The sequence below is a fragment of the Typopeltis vanoorti genome, chromosome 10, assembly GCF_054136105.1.
Source record: "Typopeltis vanoorti isolate ZY-2024b chromosome 10, IOZ_Tvanoo_1.0, whole genome shotgun sequence".
NCBI classification, from domain to species: Eukaryota; Metazoa; Arthropoda; class Arachnida; order Uropygi; family Thelyphonidae; genus Typopeltis; species Typopeltis vanoorti.
In genome coordinates this window covers 84,105,337-84,122,500 of record NC_143558.1, presented here as the reverse complement: position 1 = coordinate 84,122,500, position 17,164 = coordinate 84,105,337, and the positions used below count along the sequence as shown (strand labels likewise).

Sequence of the window (17,164 nt, the reverse complement as noted above, 5' to 3'; positions counted from 1 at the left end):
TGTTATGGACAATTATTCTTGGAATTTGCTTCTAGCTGAAACTAAAAATGCTAAAAGAAGTCTGAAAAAAAAAAAGGAAAATAAATATAGCGTCATAATAATGTAATGTATTAAGTAGTTTAAATTAAAAGTTGTACTATAGAGAATTGGAAATGTGAGCAATTTCGCTATAAAACACTATAATAGAAAATACAGATATCGTATACTACAAAACTTAAAAAAGCAATGGAAGAAACGCAGTGGTTTAGAGCAAAATGATAAATAGAAAGACGAGGGCATTCCAAAAGAATGATCAAATTGTTCTCAAGATTGAGATTTCTATGAATTTCAAGTGCATAGAAAGCTAAATAACAAGTAAAATTTAGAGAGTGTAATCAACCGAGAACAGAAATTATTATATGAATAAATTTTGAACTTCATATATATATATATATATATATATATATATATATATAATGTCTGGGGTAATTACTTTGAAAGGCTGTTATTAAATGAAACTAGCAGTGACACAGAACAGTAACAGAAATCAAACAGGATTACACATCAATACTTGAGTTTAAAAAAAAAAAGAAGTTATTAAAAACCTTAAATCTGAAAAGACAGCTGGAGTAGGTAACATTCGACTATCTATCTGTCAATAATCCTAACAGGCAATTAAGCGCCTACGACCGTCTAAGTATTCTTGGACTTCGCAACCGTAACTCGAGGATAAGGTGGTTAGCCCTATGCCTCCCGGTGTGGGCCGGTTTGCCTGTTCTGGGAAGACGAAAAACCTGAGTTTCCGATTGAAAAAACCCTTATCTCCGTATGAGACCAGCTAACTCACCTTTCGTCGAAAGAGACCAGATAAAGGTTCCTCACGTCAACATTCAACTAGAAATGCTCAAATATGGAAGTATAAACGTTTTGCAGTGACTAAACACTGCGTAATTACGAAAGCCGTCAGAAGGTCGCATTCCAGACCATTGGAGCAAGTGACAAATTACACTAAAGTTTTGTAGATCTAGAAAAGGTGCCCAGGAGAAAAGCTTTTCCAAACAGAGTCACACATAGTCTATATTTCTGGTGTAATTCAGCAGTTTGAACTGAAGGAAATACAGGAAGTAGGAAGATGGGTTGATGCAAAATCAAGGGGTAGTACACATTATACACACTGCTATTCATCATCTGTATGGATTGCTGCATTATGAAAGAAAGTGGCATTAATTCTGATATTAGAATAGTAGATATCACACTTAGCTCTTTACTTTGTGCAGATGAGGTCGTACTCCTAAGCACATCCAGTTAAAGTCTGTAAGATTCCCTAAATTGAATAATAGCTATCACAAATCAGCATGAAAATCAGCAATAAAAAGAAAAAAATTAAATTAGGCAGAATATAGAAAACTTCAACTGAATTCTCCACGTAGAACCTACGGAACAATATAACAGAAATATAACATATTTCAGCTATTCGGGTAGTGTTTTAGTGAAGATGGAAAATTAAATACGAAAACAGATAACAGAATAAGTTGGTATGGTAAGGAGCCAGATGAATACATTTATATAAGAAAAAGTGATGAAGTCAAAACACTAAACTAGCAGTATGCAAGACAGCATCCAAACCAGCTTTAAGTCATGGATTTGAGAGTGGGGTTAGAAATAAAGCTTGATCAAAGACTAAATACCACAGATATGAGAGTTCTGATAAAAATTAGAAGAATAAAAAGATGGCATCGATGTCAGAATATTAAAAATCAAGGCATTAGTAAGAACTTGACATTTGTAGCATTCAATAATGTGTGATCAAAGCTGAAATGGTATGATCACTTAAACAGGATGGGATAAAAAATGGTGAGAAAAACAGATGTTTGATGCATAAAAAAACAAAGACTAAGATCGAGGTGGGCTGATTCATGATTCGGTCAGAAGTATCCAAGAAGACTGAAATACTAGATATGACAATATTGGAGTGCTGACAAGTAACAGACTAATTTGGAGCGAAATTATTGATAGGAGATTAGTAATAATGTAAACTTAATCATATAGTGCTGTTAAAGTATCCTTTACATTCGTTGAAGGTACATATCAGGAAACTAATAACAGTGATTATGACTGATGATATATATTGATAGGAGATTAGTAATAATAACTAAACCTTACCAAACTCTGTATAAAAAATGAATCGAAAGAAATGCTCAAAGAAAAAGGCTTAAATACTATCAACCTTCTTTCATCCTCCAAACAGGTTATTTGTTACACCGATGGATCATATATAGACACCAGTATGATTAATGGAGGCGCTGGTGGTCTCTTTCTACTCCCGAAAGGTGAAAAACCTTCAATAAAAGTTGGATCTGGGAGAATTGCTTCCAATTTTACCAGCGAAATTTACGCAATAAATAAAGCACTCGAAGCCTATTTAAAATTATCATCATCTCAACAATCTGAGGAAATTATAATTTACAGTGACTCAAGATCAGCTATGAAGGCAATCAAAAATGGCAATACCAAGCTCACACAACACACTTATAAACTCTGAAATCAACTACAGTGTTTAGGAACAAGTTGCATTTTACAATGGATTCCTGCTCGTGTAGGCATAGATTACAATGAAGCAACTGATAAATTAGCAAAAGAGACCAGAGAACTCAACCAAGAAACTCATGATAACTGTTGCTAACGCACTAGCAAAAGCTAAACTAATTCCACTGAAATCAGTGATACAGCATCAAATTCCTGAAATCAATGCTGACAGAAAGACTTGCACCACGATAGCAAGACTACGAACAGGACATTATAGAGGAATGAAGATCAATACAGATGATACGAAAACATATAGAAACTGCAACAACTGCCCCAATACTGAACTGACACCCACTCACATCTTTATCTGTCCAGCAATTACAGCAGCCTTGCAATAAATAGATCCTAATCCTGAACGACAGCTCTATACAAACAAAATCATCGACATAGCCAAAGCAGTTCAAGGAGCACATGGTAACATCTAAGACTCTTTAAAGGACAAGACAACAACAACAACATTAGTAATAATGTAAACTTAATCATGTAGTGCCGTTAAAGTATTCTTTACATCCCTTGAGGGTACATATCAGGAAACTAATAATAATGATTATGATGACTGATGATATATATTGATAGGAGATTAGTAATAATGCAAACTTAGTCATGTAGTGCCACAAAAACTAACACATTTAACTAAGCGTATTAAAAATTACCTGCATGATCCTGTTTAATATTCAAATGCAAATTCATTTGAATATTAATTTGCATTTGAAAATTCACAGAAATGTAGTATTTCTGTGATTTTTCACATTTCATAAGAAAATGTCACATTTTAATTAACAATGCCAAAGAAACAGCAGCAATCTTTTGTTGAGGTGGACAAAGGATAAAACATTGGAGAAAAAAAAAAGAGAAAAGAAAACCATCGTTCGGAATATAAGCTAAAAACCACAAATTCTGCGTAACCTATTCATAGTCAAGTGGAGAGACCATGCAAAATTTAGCATGGATTCAACTATTTTTTGTAATGATAGCAAAACTAATGTTCTCGAGGTATAAACAAACAAAAAACACGTATAAAACCACTACTGAGAATAAATTCAAATGGTCAAAAATGTCGATTCGATAAGTTCCTAGACTCCTAGGCATTGTTTCCCAAAGAATTTTATGGAGTTAGAGTTTCTTCATTTTAGTTAGGATTTGGTGCTAAAATATAAAATAACTACATAGTTCGGCATCGCGCCAATTTGTGAATCGGAAATTATTAGGAAATTGATTATTCCGAATAGCATCACGAGACTCGCATGAGATTGAGCAAATATGCACATGAGTACAGTGATACTAGTCATCTGCCTTGTCTGTTTTGCTTTTATTGTAAATTTTGGCTAAATATCGAGAATGAGTACCCTAACACTGAAAAAAATATATATATTATTGAAGTTTTCCACTCAATACCTGTTCGAATCTTTTTTTTTTACTGTTCTTGTAGTTTTGGGTTCCTTGTTATCAATGGCAGGTTTTTTCATAAGATAGAAACAAACAAACATTGGAATATTCCGCAAAAAATTGAGAGAAACATTGCCTTAGTCAGTTGTGGATGCAATGCAAAAATTGGTAGCAGTAAATCAAACGGCGTCAACTTCATTTAGTCAACAAACCAATATTGAACTTTTATACTTGAAGAATAGATTTTCAGCCTTAAAAATGATATGTATAAGTAAAAAAAAAATCAGAAACACAATAAAAAACCACTCATGTTTTTGATTTGCATTTAGTTTACATTTTTGATCGAACCAAACCTTATGATAAAGCATTTCGCATAGTTTTACTAAATATTTCATTATTTAATATTTAATTACCGACAGTTACCACTTGTTTTTATGTGAATCTCACCCACAAATATTGTAAACCTATCGCATATGTGGGTGGGATAAGAGTTAAACACTCTAGAAACTCTGCTCCAAAGACCAAACATGAAAATATTTTCAAGCCATTTCAGGTCTCCAATAAACAGTTTGGTGTTCTCACACTAAACATTGAAATTCATCTCGCACTAAAGATATTCCCAAATAGACGCTATCCACTCTGTCAACGAGTACAGCCACATAAATATTTAATTTAGTTGGTAAATTTAGCGTTAAGTCAAAAATAAAAGCTCTTTTTCATGCGAATTCAGTCGCTTATTAAGCATGTTTATAAGCCAGTTTATCTGAGGTTTTTCATCCCGCAAGCAGGCAAACCGGCCCCGTGAACACACAGGTTACAGTCATAAATACTTACGGCAAGGAAGGCAAGGGGAAACCACCTTGCTCATAATCATCTCTCCCTAGAATGGTAGCATATAGCTACCCTCCCGCGGCCGTATGGCAGATGGGAACCAGAAGATTAAGCATGGGTGTGGCTTTAAACTAGTGATAAAAATGATTTACTACTTCAGAACTTAACAAACATAGATTCCACAGTAGGATTCGAACCAGAACAAAGTGAACACTGTCCACTCAGCCATCCAGATCGGTAAAAAGTAACAGAATAAATAATGCTTTAGAATAAAAATGATAGATAAGAAGCAAGGGATAGAGTCACGTACAGAAGAATTACGAACTCCGAACAAAAAAAAAAAAAAAAAAAAAAATATATATATATATATATATATATATATATATATCTTCGTAATATTATTATTGTAAAAAGTCGTGATATAATGATAGGAGACTCTGCACTAAAGACAATTACACAAACCACTGCAATTGTATGTGTGTGGAATAAATATTGCGTGAATAAATAATGATTGGTAGATAGTAATTTCAGTGTGTGACACAATGATTCATGTCATTCACGTCGTTTCACCCAAAATAGCAAACATTCTTGCCATTACTATCACCATTTGGTTAATGGACAAACTCTCCTTAACAAAATTTCCTGAATTACTAATTTTTATGATAGATAACATAGGTAATTTATAGGAAGAAAAAATCAATACTCATATCATTATTCAATCAGAAAATAAATAGGATATTCATTTGTGAATGCTATATACCGACTCTTGGAAAGATAAGCATACTGCTACTATTGATATTTTACTTTAAATGTATGCCTTTAAATTAGAACTAGATGTATGTTCAAAAAAATCGTCGGATTTCAAATGTAATATGCTATGCATAATTATTCCGATATGAGCCTTTACAACTAGCTTTAGAGTAAAAAAAGTAACAATAATACGAATTGGTTCATTTCCATACATTAAACATGCTTTAGAATAAATTTAATAGATAAAAAACAAGGGGAAGAATTACGAACTACAGAATTATGGCATGTAGATTAAATACTGAGAAATTCGCTATGTATTTTAGAAAATTGCAAACTGACTAATCAGGTCATTGACTTCCTTTGAAATTTGATAATCAAATTTTATGCTGATTGTGCGTGCAAAGAGAGTCAGAAACGAAGTAATAAATTAACATTAACAAATCTTTCAGATAATAGAATATATCATTCTTAGTTTTTAAGATCAAAACATCTTTTGATCTTAAAAACTATTAATTTATTACTTTAATATTATCTCTTCGTAATAACTAGTAATAATTAATTAAACTAATAATTAATTAGTAATAATTAATTTATTCAAAACTATTAATTTATTACTTCAGAAACGAAGTAATAAATTAACATTAACAAATCTTTCAGATAATAGAATATATCATCCTTAGTTTTTAAAATCAAAACGTCTTTTGATCTTGCTAATTAAACTTTTGATGAGAGATTTGTTTTTCATAATAAAAACTGAAATTCCAAGCAAACACAAAATAGCAAAAGAAGAACTAATTACGAAGAGCTTTTTTAAAACAATGTCTTTGTCTCAAAAAGAATACTCTGACCAAACTAAACACTTTGAAATTTTGGGAAATATAGCTCCGATAGCCCAGAACCTTTTAGGAGAAATTTACGAGTATAATTAACTGTACGTCACAAGTCTGAGCCTGAACTATATTACTTCATTTAACTAAAGTTAAATTGATAAAGCGATGAATCGATAAAGCCATGTTTATCGGTATGATCAAAGATAATATTAGTTGATATTGAGCAGTTTGAGATAAATAGCTCTAATTTAAAACTGATGAAACCGAAACATTTGTCATTCTGTGTTGAGTGTTACACTTTTCAAGAATATAAATTGACAATTCGGTCTAGATAACTGCCCAAAAACAAGAACAAAACACGCTACTAAATTACACCCACAGAACTTCTGGAAAGAGAATGCTAATGTAATCAGTGTGATGTAGTGTGAAGAGACTGGAAATAAACAACTTTTCTTTTTATGACAGCCTTCGAAATATCATTGTACTTAGGATGCAGGTGCAATCCATAGCCGAGCCAAAATAGATTATGAAAATCAACAAAAATAATATATATAGCACCTAATCATTGTCAACAAACGTATATTTCTTTACAACATGTGAACGAGAAACTACTTTCTGAGTTCACAAACAGTGAAATGGTATAAAAATTGTAGAAGTCGTAAATGCGCACATGATAATAGATCACGTCAGGTCTAAAAGAATAAGGAAAAAAAGTGGAGATCCCAACAAAATATGTAAAGAAGTTGGTTGATATCCACAAAAAAATTAATTCGCTTGAATCCATCAGGAAGACAAAGTAATAATGAAGCATCATTGCTTCAAAGAATACGGATGTCACTATTTGGATTACTCACTTGGCGAAACAGAGCTTAACCAGAAAGTGGGAATTGAATAAGTTCAGTCAAATTATATTTACATAATTAAAGTAATTAAATTTGCTTTCAACTGTAATGCACCAACAGTGTAAGAGTTTTAGAACTCAAGAAGTTTGTATACAGTTTGAACGTAGTTTCTGGATATTATTGTTGTCGGTGTTATTCTTATTAAGAGATTAAATGATGCTATTAAGTAAAATATTAATATTATTGTTATTATTATTATAAGATATCCATTATCTTATTTCCACACTTTCTTCGTAGGGACAATTAATGACACCACTAGATGCCGCTCTTTACCGGAGCAATATGGGATGTGCCAAATATCTTCAGCTGCACGGAGCCATTCCAGCAAGTAAACTTATAGAGAAAAATGAGATCACAAGGTAAGATAAATCCAATATATCTGAGGGCAGTTTCACTGTCCGGTGAATAACAGTGGGCGTCATTCTTCGGTCGCATTTGTGCTTTAACACTTGTAAATTACTGATTTCTACTTAATTAAAAATGAAAGGTGTGAATAGTAATGGTGTGATTAAATCAGCTATACGTACTATTTGACGTTGTAAAACCTGAATGCGTATAATCAACTAGCAACACAATAAAAGAGACGCATGTTAAAGCAAATAAATTCCGACACTTCATTGGTATTACATGCTTTTTTTCTTTCCTCCATATAACTTATTTTTCTTCAAAACATTTTGAATTCAAAGAAAATGAAGTTATTATTATTAGCGTTAACGAAGTGGCAAGTCAAAATTCATCGCGACAACATTCTTTTCAACCTAACATTTTATCAAATACAAAGTAAATATTAATAGATAGCATTATATTTAACTTCAATCTTCTGTCAAGTACTAACTCGAAAAAATATTAAAAATGAAAGAAACAAAAACGGAATCAAGTCTTGCTGATTAAATTCCTTCTACAGTATATAGAAAAGTCAATAATTGAACTCGAGCTAAATTCAAATGATCCATGGAATAACTGATGTATATGATAACATCCTAATAAAAAATAGGTCGCAGAAGAAGAAAAATATGAATGACCTCAAGACTAACCCCGTTTTTCCCAATAACGTTTATTTTAATTTGTCAAACTTGTCAGAAGAACATGTTCGTATAACACATTCTGTAAGGAGGGAATCGCAGATTACTTAGCATACGTTCAATGCTTGAAAGGTCCATTATGCTAACTGAAAGATTGATGATAGTGGAATGTCAACACAAGGCTACTTATTTATCTTTCCCATATTAAGAAACAGAAGAACAAAGCTAGAGAAAAACAGTCATATAATGTGGTCTGTCAATTTAAAGTAATCATCTTTAAAAGACATTTACTGGGGTGTTTTAAGGGCACTTCCAGTTATAATAATATTCGACAAGAATTATAATTACTGCCAATGAAACAAGTGCAGATAACTTCTTCCTGTAATTATATGATATAGGAATGTGACTCAAAGCATCATCGAAAGAGGGAATCCATTCACAAGAACAGAAAATTCGAAACGACGAAGCAATATTTTGTTTATTATTCTCACAACAGCATTAATTTCTTGCATGATGTCAATGCACCAAACGTCAGAGATATCCTACTTTTAAATGTGCCGTAATAAAAAACGTGTTTTCACCACAAGCAATCTGTGCATTCCAGAAGCCAATTCAGAACACAACGTGAAACGCTTAGAAGAAAATCAACTGAATGTCAATAAAGAATATTAAATTATTTCGCTAGAGAAGGAATGCTAAGAATAACGAATATCGCCTTCATAACATTTTCATGTGATGCACTTCAATCACTTATGAAAGAAACTAGTTTAACTGGTTTCCACCTTTAGCATTTCTCTTCCTCTTATTTCATACATGCAAATACCAGTTCCAAAAAAAAAAAAAATCCTCTTGCACAAGAAACTCACTGTGGATTCCAAACCTAAAGACACTTTGTTCAGGAAGGCTGAACTCATATTTTGCAAATGTATTATCTATATATATATATGTCTGTGATTCTAAACCCATGCATAAACTTTAAAGCAGTATTCTATACCTCTTAACTAACAAAAATATTGCAATAAACATGGGTAAGGAAAACGCATTTCCGAGATATATGTGGAGTATCTAGGATCGTTCGGAATAAATGGCAATTGCTATTTATTTCAGTTTTACTAGGCTTTTAACGAAGAGAGAGAAAGTGAAAAAGAAAGAAAAAAAAGACTGAAATTTCCACAGGTTCTGAACCCAGAGTATGCGTTTCAACAACGTTCTTGTCACTAAAAGAAGAAGAAGAAGCGAATAAATCGTTTGTTGATGCCCACTAATTTGTTGAAGCAATACAATAAAGGAACGAAACTTTTCAAAAAACGTTATAGCAGAGTATGAAACAGGTTTACATAACTCTGCAATAACTCTGTAAATAGGTTATTTCATCCTGGGCAGCTTGATTACTTCCAAAGAATATGCACAACCCAGCTGATCCATTTTTCCAATTCTACTGACCTAGCTGGAAGCGAGGCTGAAATTTTTGCTGTAAGTAGTGGCCTATAGCAAATTGTTTATCTGCTAACTAGAACAGCAAACAATCCTATCCACTCATCCAAAACTGTAGATCTCTTCTTCATCAATTCTCCTTTTAAGTACATTGTTGAAGTAGCTCCTCCTCTTGATAATTTACACTACAATCTCATACAGATTTCATCTCCAGTGGAATGCTCTTCCCCTCAGCCATTCTCAATCCCCGCTCCTTTGACATTACAACAACGATAAGTAGGAAGTCCTCCGGCCCGTCGACTCCTCCTTTCATGGTCAGACTGCTGTTTCCGCTCTCCAGATCCTAATACTTCCTGTGATCATATTACATAAATCATCCATGTCGGAATGAAGGACGTCATTCCTCACGGCGTTCGAAATTTCCGTCCAATATCAAATAATGGTGTTCCAGAAGTGTACCAAGGCAATCCATAAACAAACAAACAAAAAGAAAAAAGAAACAGAATATCACCAGTAGGTTGAAATCAAAATTCGAGCTTTAATTTCAGCCCACATTGAAACCTGTAATAACCAAAACAACCATTAGCAGATTTAAGTCTGATTTTGAAAGAGCTAAATGTAGAAAATTCACCACTTTAATAAATGGAAGTCGTGCTTTTTGGTCACTTGCAAAGGCTCTTGGGAGAAATTTTTGTCCAACTGCAACAATACCTTAAGACAAAGCTGACCTTCTAGCTTCATTCTTTATTTCCAATTACGGCATATATGATTCGGCAAATCCCCTCCAGGAACAACCTGACTTTCCACCAGAAAGATATCAGAAGGATCTTGAAGTAACCGGATACCAAAGGTTTCTGGTCCTGATGACATCTTCCCCAACTGTACTTAAGAGATGAGCTCTTGCACTAACAATTGTTCCTTATCATCGCTACTCTAGTCCATTATACTCAGCTAACATTCACCCATCAGAATGAAAACAAATCCATACTGAGAGCATTCCAAAAATGGCTGCGATCAAAGTATGGACCCTATCTATTGCGCTTGCTCTCAAGATGTCATCAAGAGCCAATTCTTCATCACTGAAGAACAACTTTGAGAACGTTCAGCTACTCAGTGACCACCAAAATCGATTTCCACTCAAAATCTACAGATATTGCCTCATATATCATCCACCTCTGTGCACCTACCAATTGCCATCTCATAGCATGCCTTTCACCCTCGGTCGCCAATGTTCTCTTCGGCTGTTCACGCTTATGTAATGATGGATAGTATTCTCTCTCCAGATTTCTCTACTAATACAGGCTTTTCTAACGTCTCGGTTATATCATCCATTGTCTTCCTCATACACATAATCAATCTTCTTCTGATGACCTGAAACCTGACCCATAGGTTTTGTCGTTGGTGACAAACCTCCCAGTCCCTCCTAATGATATGACAATCTTTGCAATGCTGAAACATCCCACGCTTCAAGATAATCTACAAACAGTGCTCTAAACTATTCTTCATGGGGTGATGAAAATCTGCTCGCCTTCGATGCTTTTAAAGCACAATTTTTCTTTTTTTCTCGCAAAAAAAGAGACTTTCCGCTCTCCAGATCCTAATACTTCCTGTGATCATGTTACATAAATCATCCATGTCGGACAGCAAAAAAAAAACTGTCGTTCAGCTCAGCAGTCAAGATCATATCTTTCTTCCTGGACTGATGATTAACCTTTTCAGGAACAAACGCATCACTTCTAAAGCATCTTCTGCCTCTAAAAATAACTTGCTGTTCTTTTCGCTCAAGATACTACTTTTCACCGGTCCGGTTACTAACAGTACAAATTCCAAATCTGTCCACCCTTAAAATATTGCGCTCCCATTTGGAGTGGTCCATCAGATACCTCTATTAAAATTCTTGCTGCCAAAAAGTGGACATGTTGGCTAATTGACGATCCTTTGCTCACTCTCTAGCTGTTGTCTCAGAGATGGTCGATTTCTACATTGTGTCTTTTCTACGATATACTTTCACGGATGCTGTTCAGGTCTGGCATCCATTATCCCCCCCCCCCATTTCTGCTAAATCTACAATAATATGAGAAAAAAAACCCAACATCCGTTTACTGGTCAACTGCTGACTCAACGAACCTACTAGTCCTTCATCTATAGCTATTCCTGAGGCATTCCGCAAAGGCTAAAGCCTCCAGGTCTTCGAAGACATAACATCAACAGATTCCTTCTCTCACTCTTAACCCTTGCCTATGCACGGTAACAATTTACTACAGTTTCCGCAACTTCTCGTTTGTGGGAGTTATATATATAAAAGAAAATCGGAGCAGATGTTTTATCAGACCCAAGCAAGTCGAGTAGACTTCGTATTTGCTGAATTTGGCTCAGTGAGATTTTTTTTTGTTCCCCTAGCTTAAAATGAAAGTTCGCATATTTGATTTCATAGCGTCGAGAGAATAAAACGAAATTCAAAGAAAAAAACTTTCGAAAATCGTGAAAATGGATTCAATAAATGTTTCTGGCAATGACAGAAACGACAGATAAAATGGATTGCGGCGGAAGGAAATGAAAACGTGGAATATTCTCTCATTCAAGCAAGTAAAGAACTTTTGAAGAACATTTTTGAATAAATCTCGAATTTAGTTGTATTTCTATTACATCGGGGTTCTTCTTTCTTTTGTTTTGATAAATTTTCATCATTCAGACAGGCAAGTACATTTTTCTGATTAATATCTCTTCAAAAGCGTAACAGATATCAAAAGTATGGATGTTTTCTTTCAGTAGCAAAAGTCTAAGATAGAAGAATTCATTTCGACTACTAAGTGAAGTGATGTTGTTTTAGCCTGCACAAATCAATTTAAGAATAACATCTTTGTTCTAAAAGTCAATCTGACTGCTTCACTAAGTAAAAACCTTCACTGGCTAAGGGGTGAAAAAGAAAATTAAAAGATTCTTGTCACTGATGCCACTAAAACCTAGAGCTGTCTACCTGACAGCTAAAGAAATCGTCAAATAAAGTACAAAGGTTTCGTATTAATGTCGGCATTTCTGAATGAATACCTACCTTATACGCATTTCATAAAATGACAATGATCCAAAGAGGAGAATAATTAAAATTTACTATGGATCAAAATAAGTCTAAGCCAATATTCTTGATAAAATCAGAATATGTAGAATGTACATATGTAGAATATGTAGAATTTAAGAAGAAAGAATTAAGTTTTGATTATAAACTATGTTGTGAATATCACATACATACTGTAATAACAATGCATTTTTCTGCAACTTCCTTGTCTCAAAAGTCTTGAGAAAACTTCAAGTTAGACTCTTAAGAATATCAAATGACAGCAAAAAAAAAAAAAACCGTATTCCTGCTTTAATAGCTACTGTAGATTATGCTGCCGTATGATTCCCCCCATTACCAGCGAAGTTAGTAATAAATAAAACCAATGATGTAATCTGAAGCCTCAGTTTGAATCTCTGAAGTGATAGAAATATCGGTAAATAAACATTTGCCTTATGGATATTTTGAGATTCTTTTATTCTGAATAACAAGAATAACAAGGTGGCAGAGAACCCGGCGTCGCCAAATAAAAAAATTTAAAAAAAACTATTTGCAGCTGATAGATATAAACAAACTGAAAAACTGAATGTCAGTAAATTTCTAAGCGAGTCAAGGTAAAAGCAAGCAAAATAAATAAAATAATATCCAATGCAATGAAACTATTACAAAGACAGAAATAAAATTAGTTATCCTTTAATTAGTTATGCTCATGGGGTAAAATAATTTGTATCAAAGAGAAAAAGAAGACTGCAATAATCAGTTAAGATAATAATCGACAAAATTATGAAGCGCATAAAATGTAGGAAAGCCCTTAACTTTTTTAATACATGTGCTACGAAAGGAAGCACATCTACTTACGTTATACTTATTTTAATCGGAAGTTAAGGCGTGACTTGTTTTTACTTCTATAACTCTCATGCTAATTTACAACACTGGGCTATATAGAGCGTGAAATGCTGTTAAAATCAAAGCTAAAATCAGTAAATTTAAGCTTAAAATAAAACCTCAGAGGTACATTAAAATTCCACTTTGTTTTTTTTCTCCCTGGATGGGTAAATCTTTTGTACTCTTCACGTGCAGAAAAGAGTAGTACTGAGCTTAGCGTCAAAGAGGATATCAAAATTTGCAAACGAACTAAACTCTTGAATAGATTCCAACTTAGGATTTTTTTTTTAATTTTTAATTTTCATATTTCTAAGCAATGGTAACTGATGATTCCTCTATAAAATGAAAGTTCACAACATCCTTATCAAGCATTGTCTCAATATTGGAAGATGGTTGAACTGCTTGAAAGATGTCCTGCTCATATATAATATATTTAGCTGCACTATCTGATGTTTTAAAGAAAGAGCTTCAAAACGCTTTGGCAGTTCAACAAGGGCGCCCTATGGCACACATGTTTCTGAAATGTCGTAAATGAGCTTTGTCACCTGGTGTGAACCTATACTGCTTGCTTGATACCTCAAGTGGTTTGAAAAATAACCATATTTGGTCTCTGAGAGGAATTCCTATGTATGCTCGCTCGATAGTCGATTATTATGGGTTTCAAGATAAAAAAATTCGAAATTTTTGAGAGAAAAAAGTAACTACTGAACTTGTTTAAAAATTATATAGAAAAAAGTTCCTCTAGATCATGGTTAGAACCGAACTTATAAAGTCTTTTTCTGTAGCATCATAGATGTCATCACAAGGATTTTTTTTTCAAGAAGAGAACTGAAATATCACGGGAGGGGAGCCTATGTTTCGATTTCTATCGCCCACCAAACGAAACAGAGAAATATCTGTGATGACATGAAATGAAAACAAACGATAAAGAACAGATAGCAATGTCGTTTGGCCTGTAGCCGATCTGTAGATGCATATACACAAAATATCAATCTAAAATAATAAGTAAACAGTATAATTACCGCTTATGTACCAAGCAAAAAGCAAACAAAATGTTTGTGATTGGAAACTAAATTATGTTTCAGAAAGTAACATAACCTTCGGCGTGAGTAGAATTGGTTCAACTATCTAAAAGGCGTTGTTAGCTGTTTATTTGCTCATATGTTTGCGCAATGAATAACATGAAATAGATTTCTTAGTATTTCTATTATAATTATCACCCGAAGTTTCAGAAATTTGCAAATAAGACAAATATTTAAGATAAAAGGGCATAGAAAATAAACATCAAGCCACCAGATACCAGGGCGTATACAGCAATTGGCTCATTCACAAACTTAAAAAATGTATAACTGCCTAATAAATCATCGACATTTAAAATTTGTTTTTCTAATAAAAGAATCAATCGTCAGTTCAATTTTTAAATTGGACAAGAATTATAAATTACTGATGTTATGTCAGTAAAGAAAGTCTAAAATACTTCTTCTGTTATGATCCCCCATAATCATAGAAATGCAGAAAATAACAGAAAAGCATATAGTTCATACATAAATCTAATTAATCTTTCATAACATAAAACAATACGAAAAACACTGATATGAGAAATATTATGAATGTTTTCAAGTTTAATGATTACAGTGTGAAATCTTAAGCTAACATTGTTCGAAATCATGATTTTGATTAATACTCCAAATCGGGAATATTATTGAAACAGACTACTCAGTACCCTTAGAGCGGCCTAGCGCATCGTCTGCGCTAGGCCGCCCAAAGATAGACTTATGATTCAAGTCAAGTCGCCGACTAGAGGAACGTTTTCTAAGCCTTTCTTCGACCGGTTCCCGAGTTAGTCAACTGTTTTTTCATCCCGTAAACTCAAGAAAATCGACCGTAGAACCCACATTATTTCAGACAGTAACATATCCTTATTAGGATTAGGTACCAAGAGATGGCAGCACTTGTTTGCCGGTTTCTTCATCAGTGGCCGCCTATAATTAGTGATAGACATGGGCCAGCTATCTCTGATTGCCTACCAGTGGAGATTGAACTGCCCATTCAATCCCCAAAAGCTAGACAGGGTTTAAAGGCCTCGCCTACTCCCTATAAAGGAATAAAAGGCGTTAGCTTATTATTATTTATATATTATTATATTATTTTAGATTTCGTTTATTAAACTTGTCACTCGAATAAATGCTCTTTCACAACGCATAATCAATCAATATTCTAGTAATCGCAGTCGATTACTGGAACATTATTATTATTATTTGACACCTCCAGGGAGTCCAAGACTCATCGAAGGAGGGCACCTACTCTACAACTCTTCGTCTCCGTCATTCGACCTCATTCACCCGTCATCCACCAAACGCATCATCTACACCAACACCATCTACTGTCCACTACCACCACTAGTATTTTCACAGACATTCACAAACATCCATGCCCACGGCGAGATTCGAACCCGCAGCCTTTTGGCTGGAGAGCAGATATGCAAACTACTCGGCCAACCAGGCTGAATATGTATTAATTTTTTATTCCAGTAACTTTTTATTGAATAAAAGACGTTTCAGCATTTCATATTTAACATTTACGCTACAACACCTTGCTCATGAGTACATTTAAACGTCAAGTTACATCGGGCCTCAGATAACCGGTTGCGGATGAATTTCATTTATGTCCACTGTGAGATCTCCACACCCACCCACTCCCCCTTTTCCTGCTTAGAGAATCCCTTAATTAGCTTAAAAAGTTACTACTATTTTGGTTTCTAGTGAAGAGTTTCTGAATTGTCTAATCCTTAGTATAATTAATGTACTATAAGTTTACGATGACGGGAGGATCATCAAATTAAAAATTAAATCGAAGCTGAATAATTTTGAATTTTGATGAAAGTGGCTTTATTGAATTTGATGAAAGTGGCGGCTACTTTTATACGGCGGATCCCGGAATTTTAATATCAGAAGGCTTTAAATTAATAATAACAGCTCATTTCCAGGTTGTGCAGTTTCTGATATTTATTGTTCTTTTTAAAGCTCGAGGTGTGTACTTGTTGTTTCTTATTTGCATTTTCAGATAAATTAACTTTTTTTTTTTTTTTTTTTTCAAAATGGTGGCCACGTTCCAAGTGCTCTTTTCCTGCTCTGACCTACAAGCCACAGACTCAATCTGATTTTTTATGTTTCATTTATAAATGTAGTAGAATGGGTAAACCCGAAATTACCTTGACTGGAGTCTTTTTTCTGTGACAAAAAAAAAAAAAAAAAAACATTGTCTCAAAATTCGCAAAAAAATTATAAACAGCCGCTTTTGAAACTCAAAAACGTTAGGTGTGCGTGTGGGGGAGGAAGGGAATAAACAAATACAGTGGTATCTTGAGATACGAGTGTCCCAACATACGAGTTTTTTGAGATACGAGCCATCACTAGGTGGATTTTTTTGCCTTGAGTTACGAGCCAGAATTTGAGATACGAGCCTGCTTCGGTGACGTCACAACCACCACTCTGCTCAGATTCCCGA

General features: G+C 33.9%; 1 protein-coding gene across 1 annotated transcript in view; it reads left to right on the top strand.

Moving 5' to 3' along the window:
* Positions 1-17,164, top strand: part of LOC150102555 (uncharacterized) — a 93,358-nt gene that overhangs the window by 73,255 nt on the left and 2,939 nt on the right. Inside the window, exon 8 of the mRNA XM_090398703.1 lies at positions 7,502-7,623. Within this exon, the coding sequence (XP_090254829.1) occupies positions 7,502-7,623 (122 nt within the window). The remainder of the gene's footprint in view (positions 1-7,501; positions 7,624-17,164) is intronic.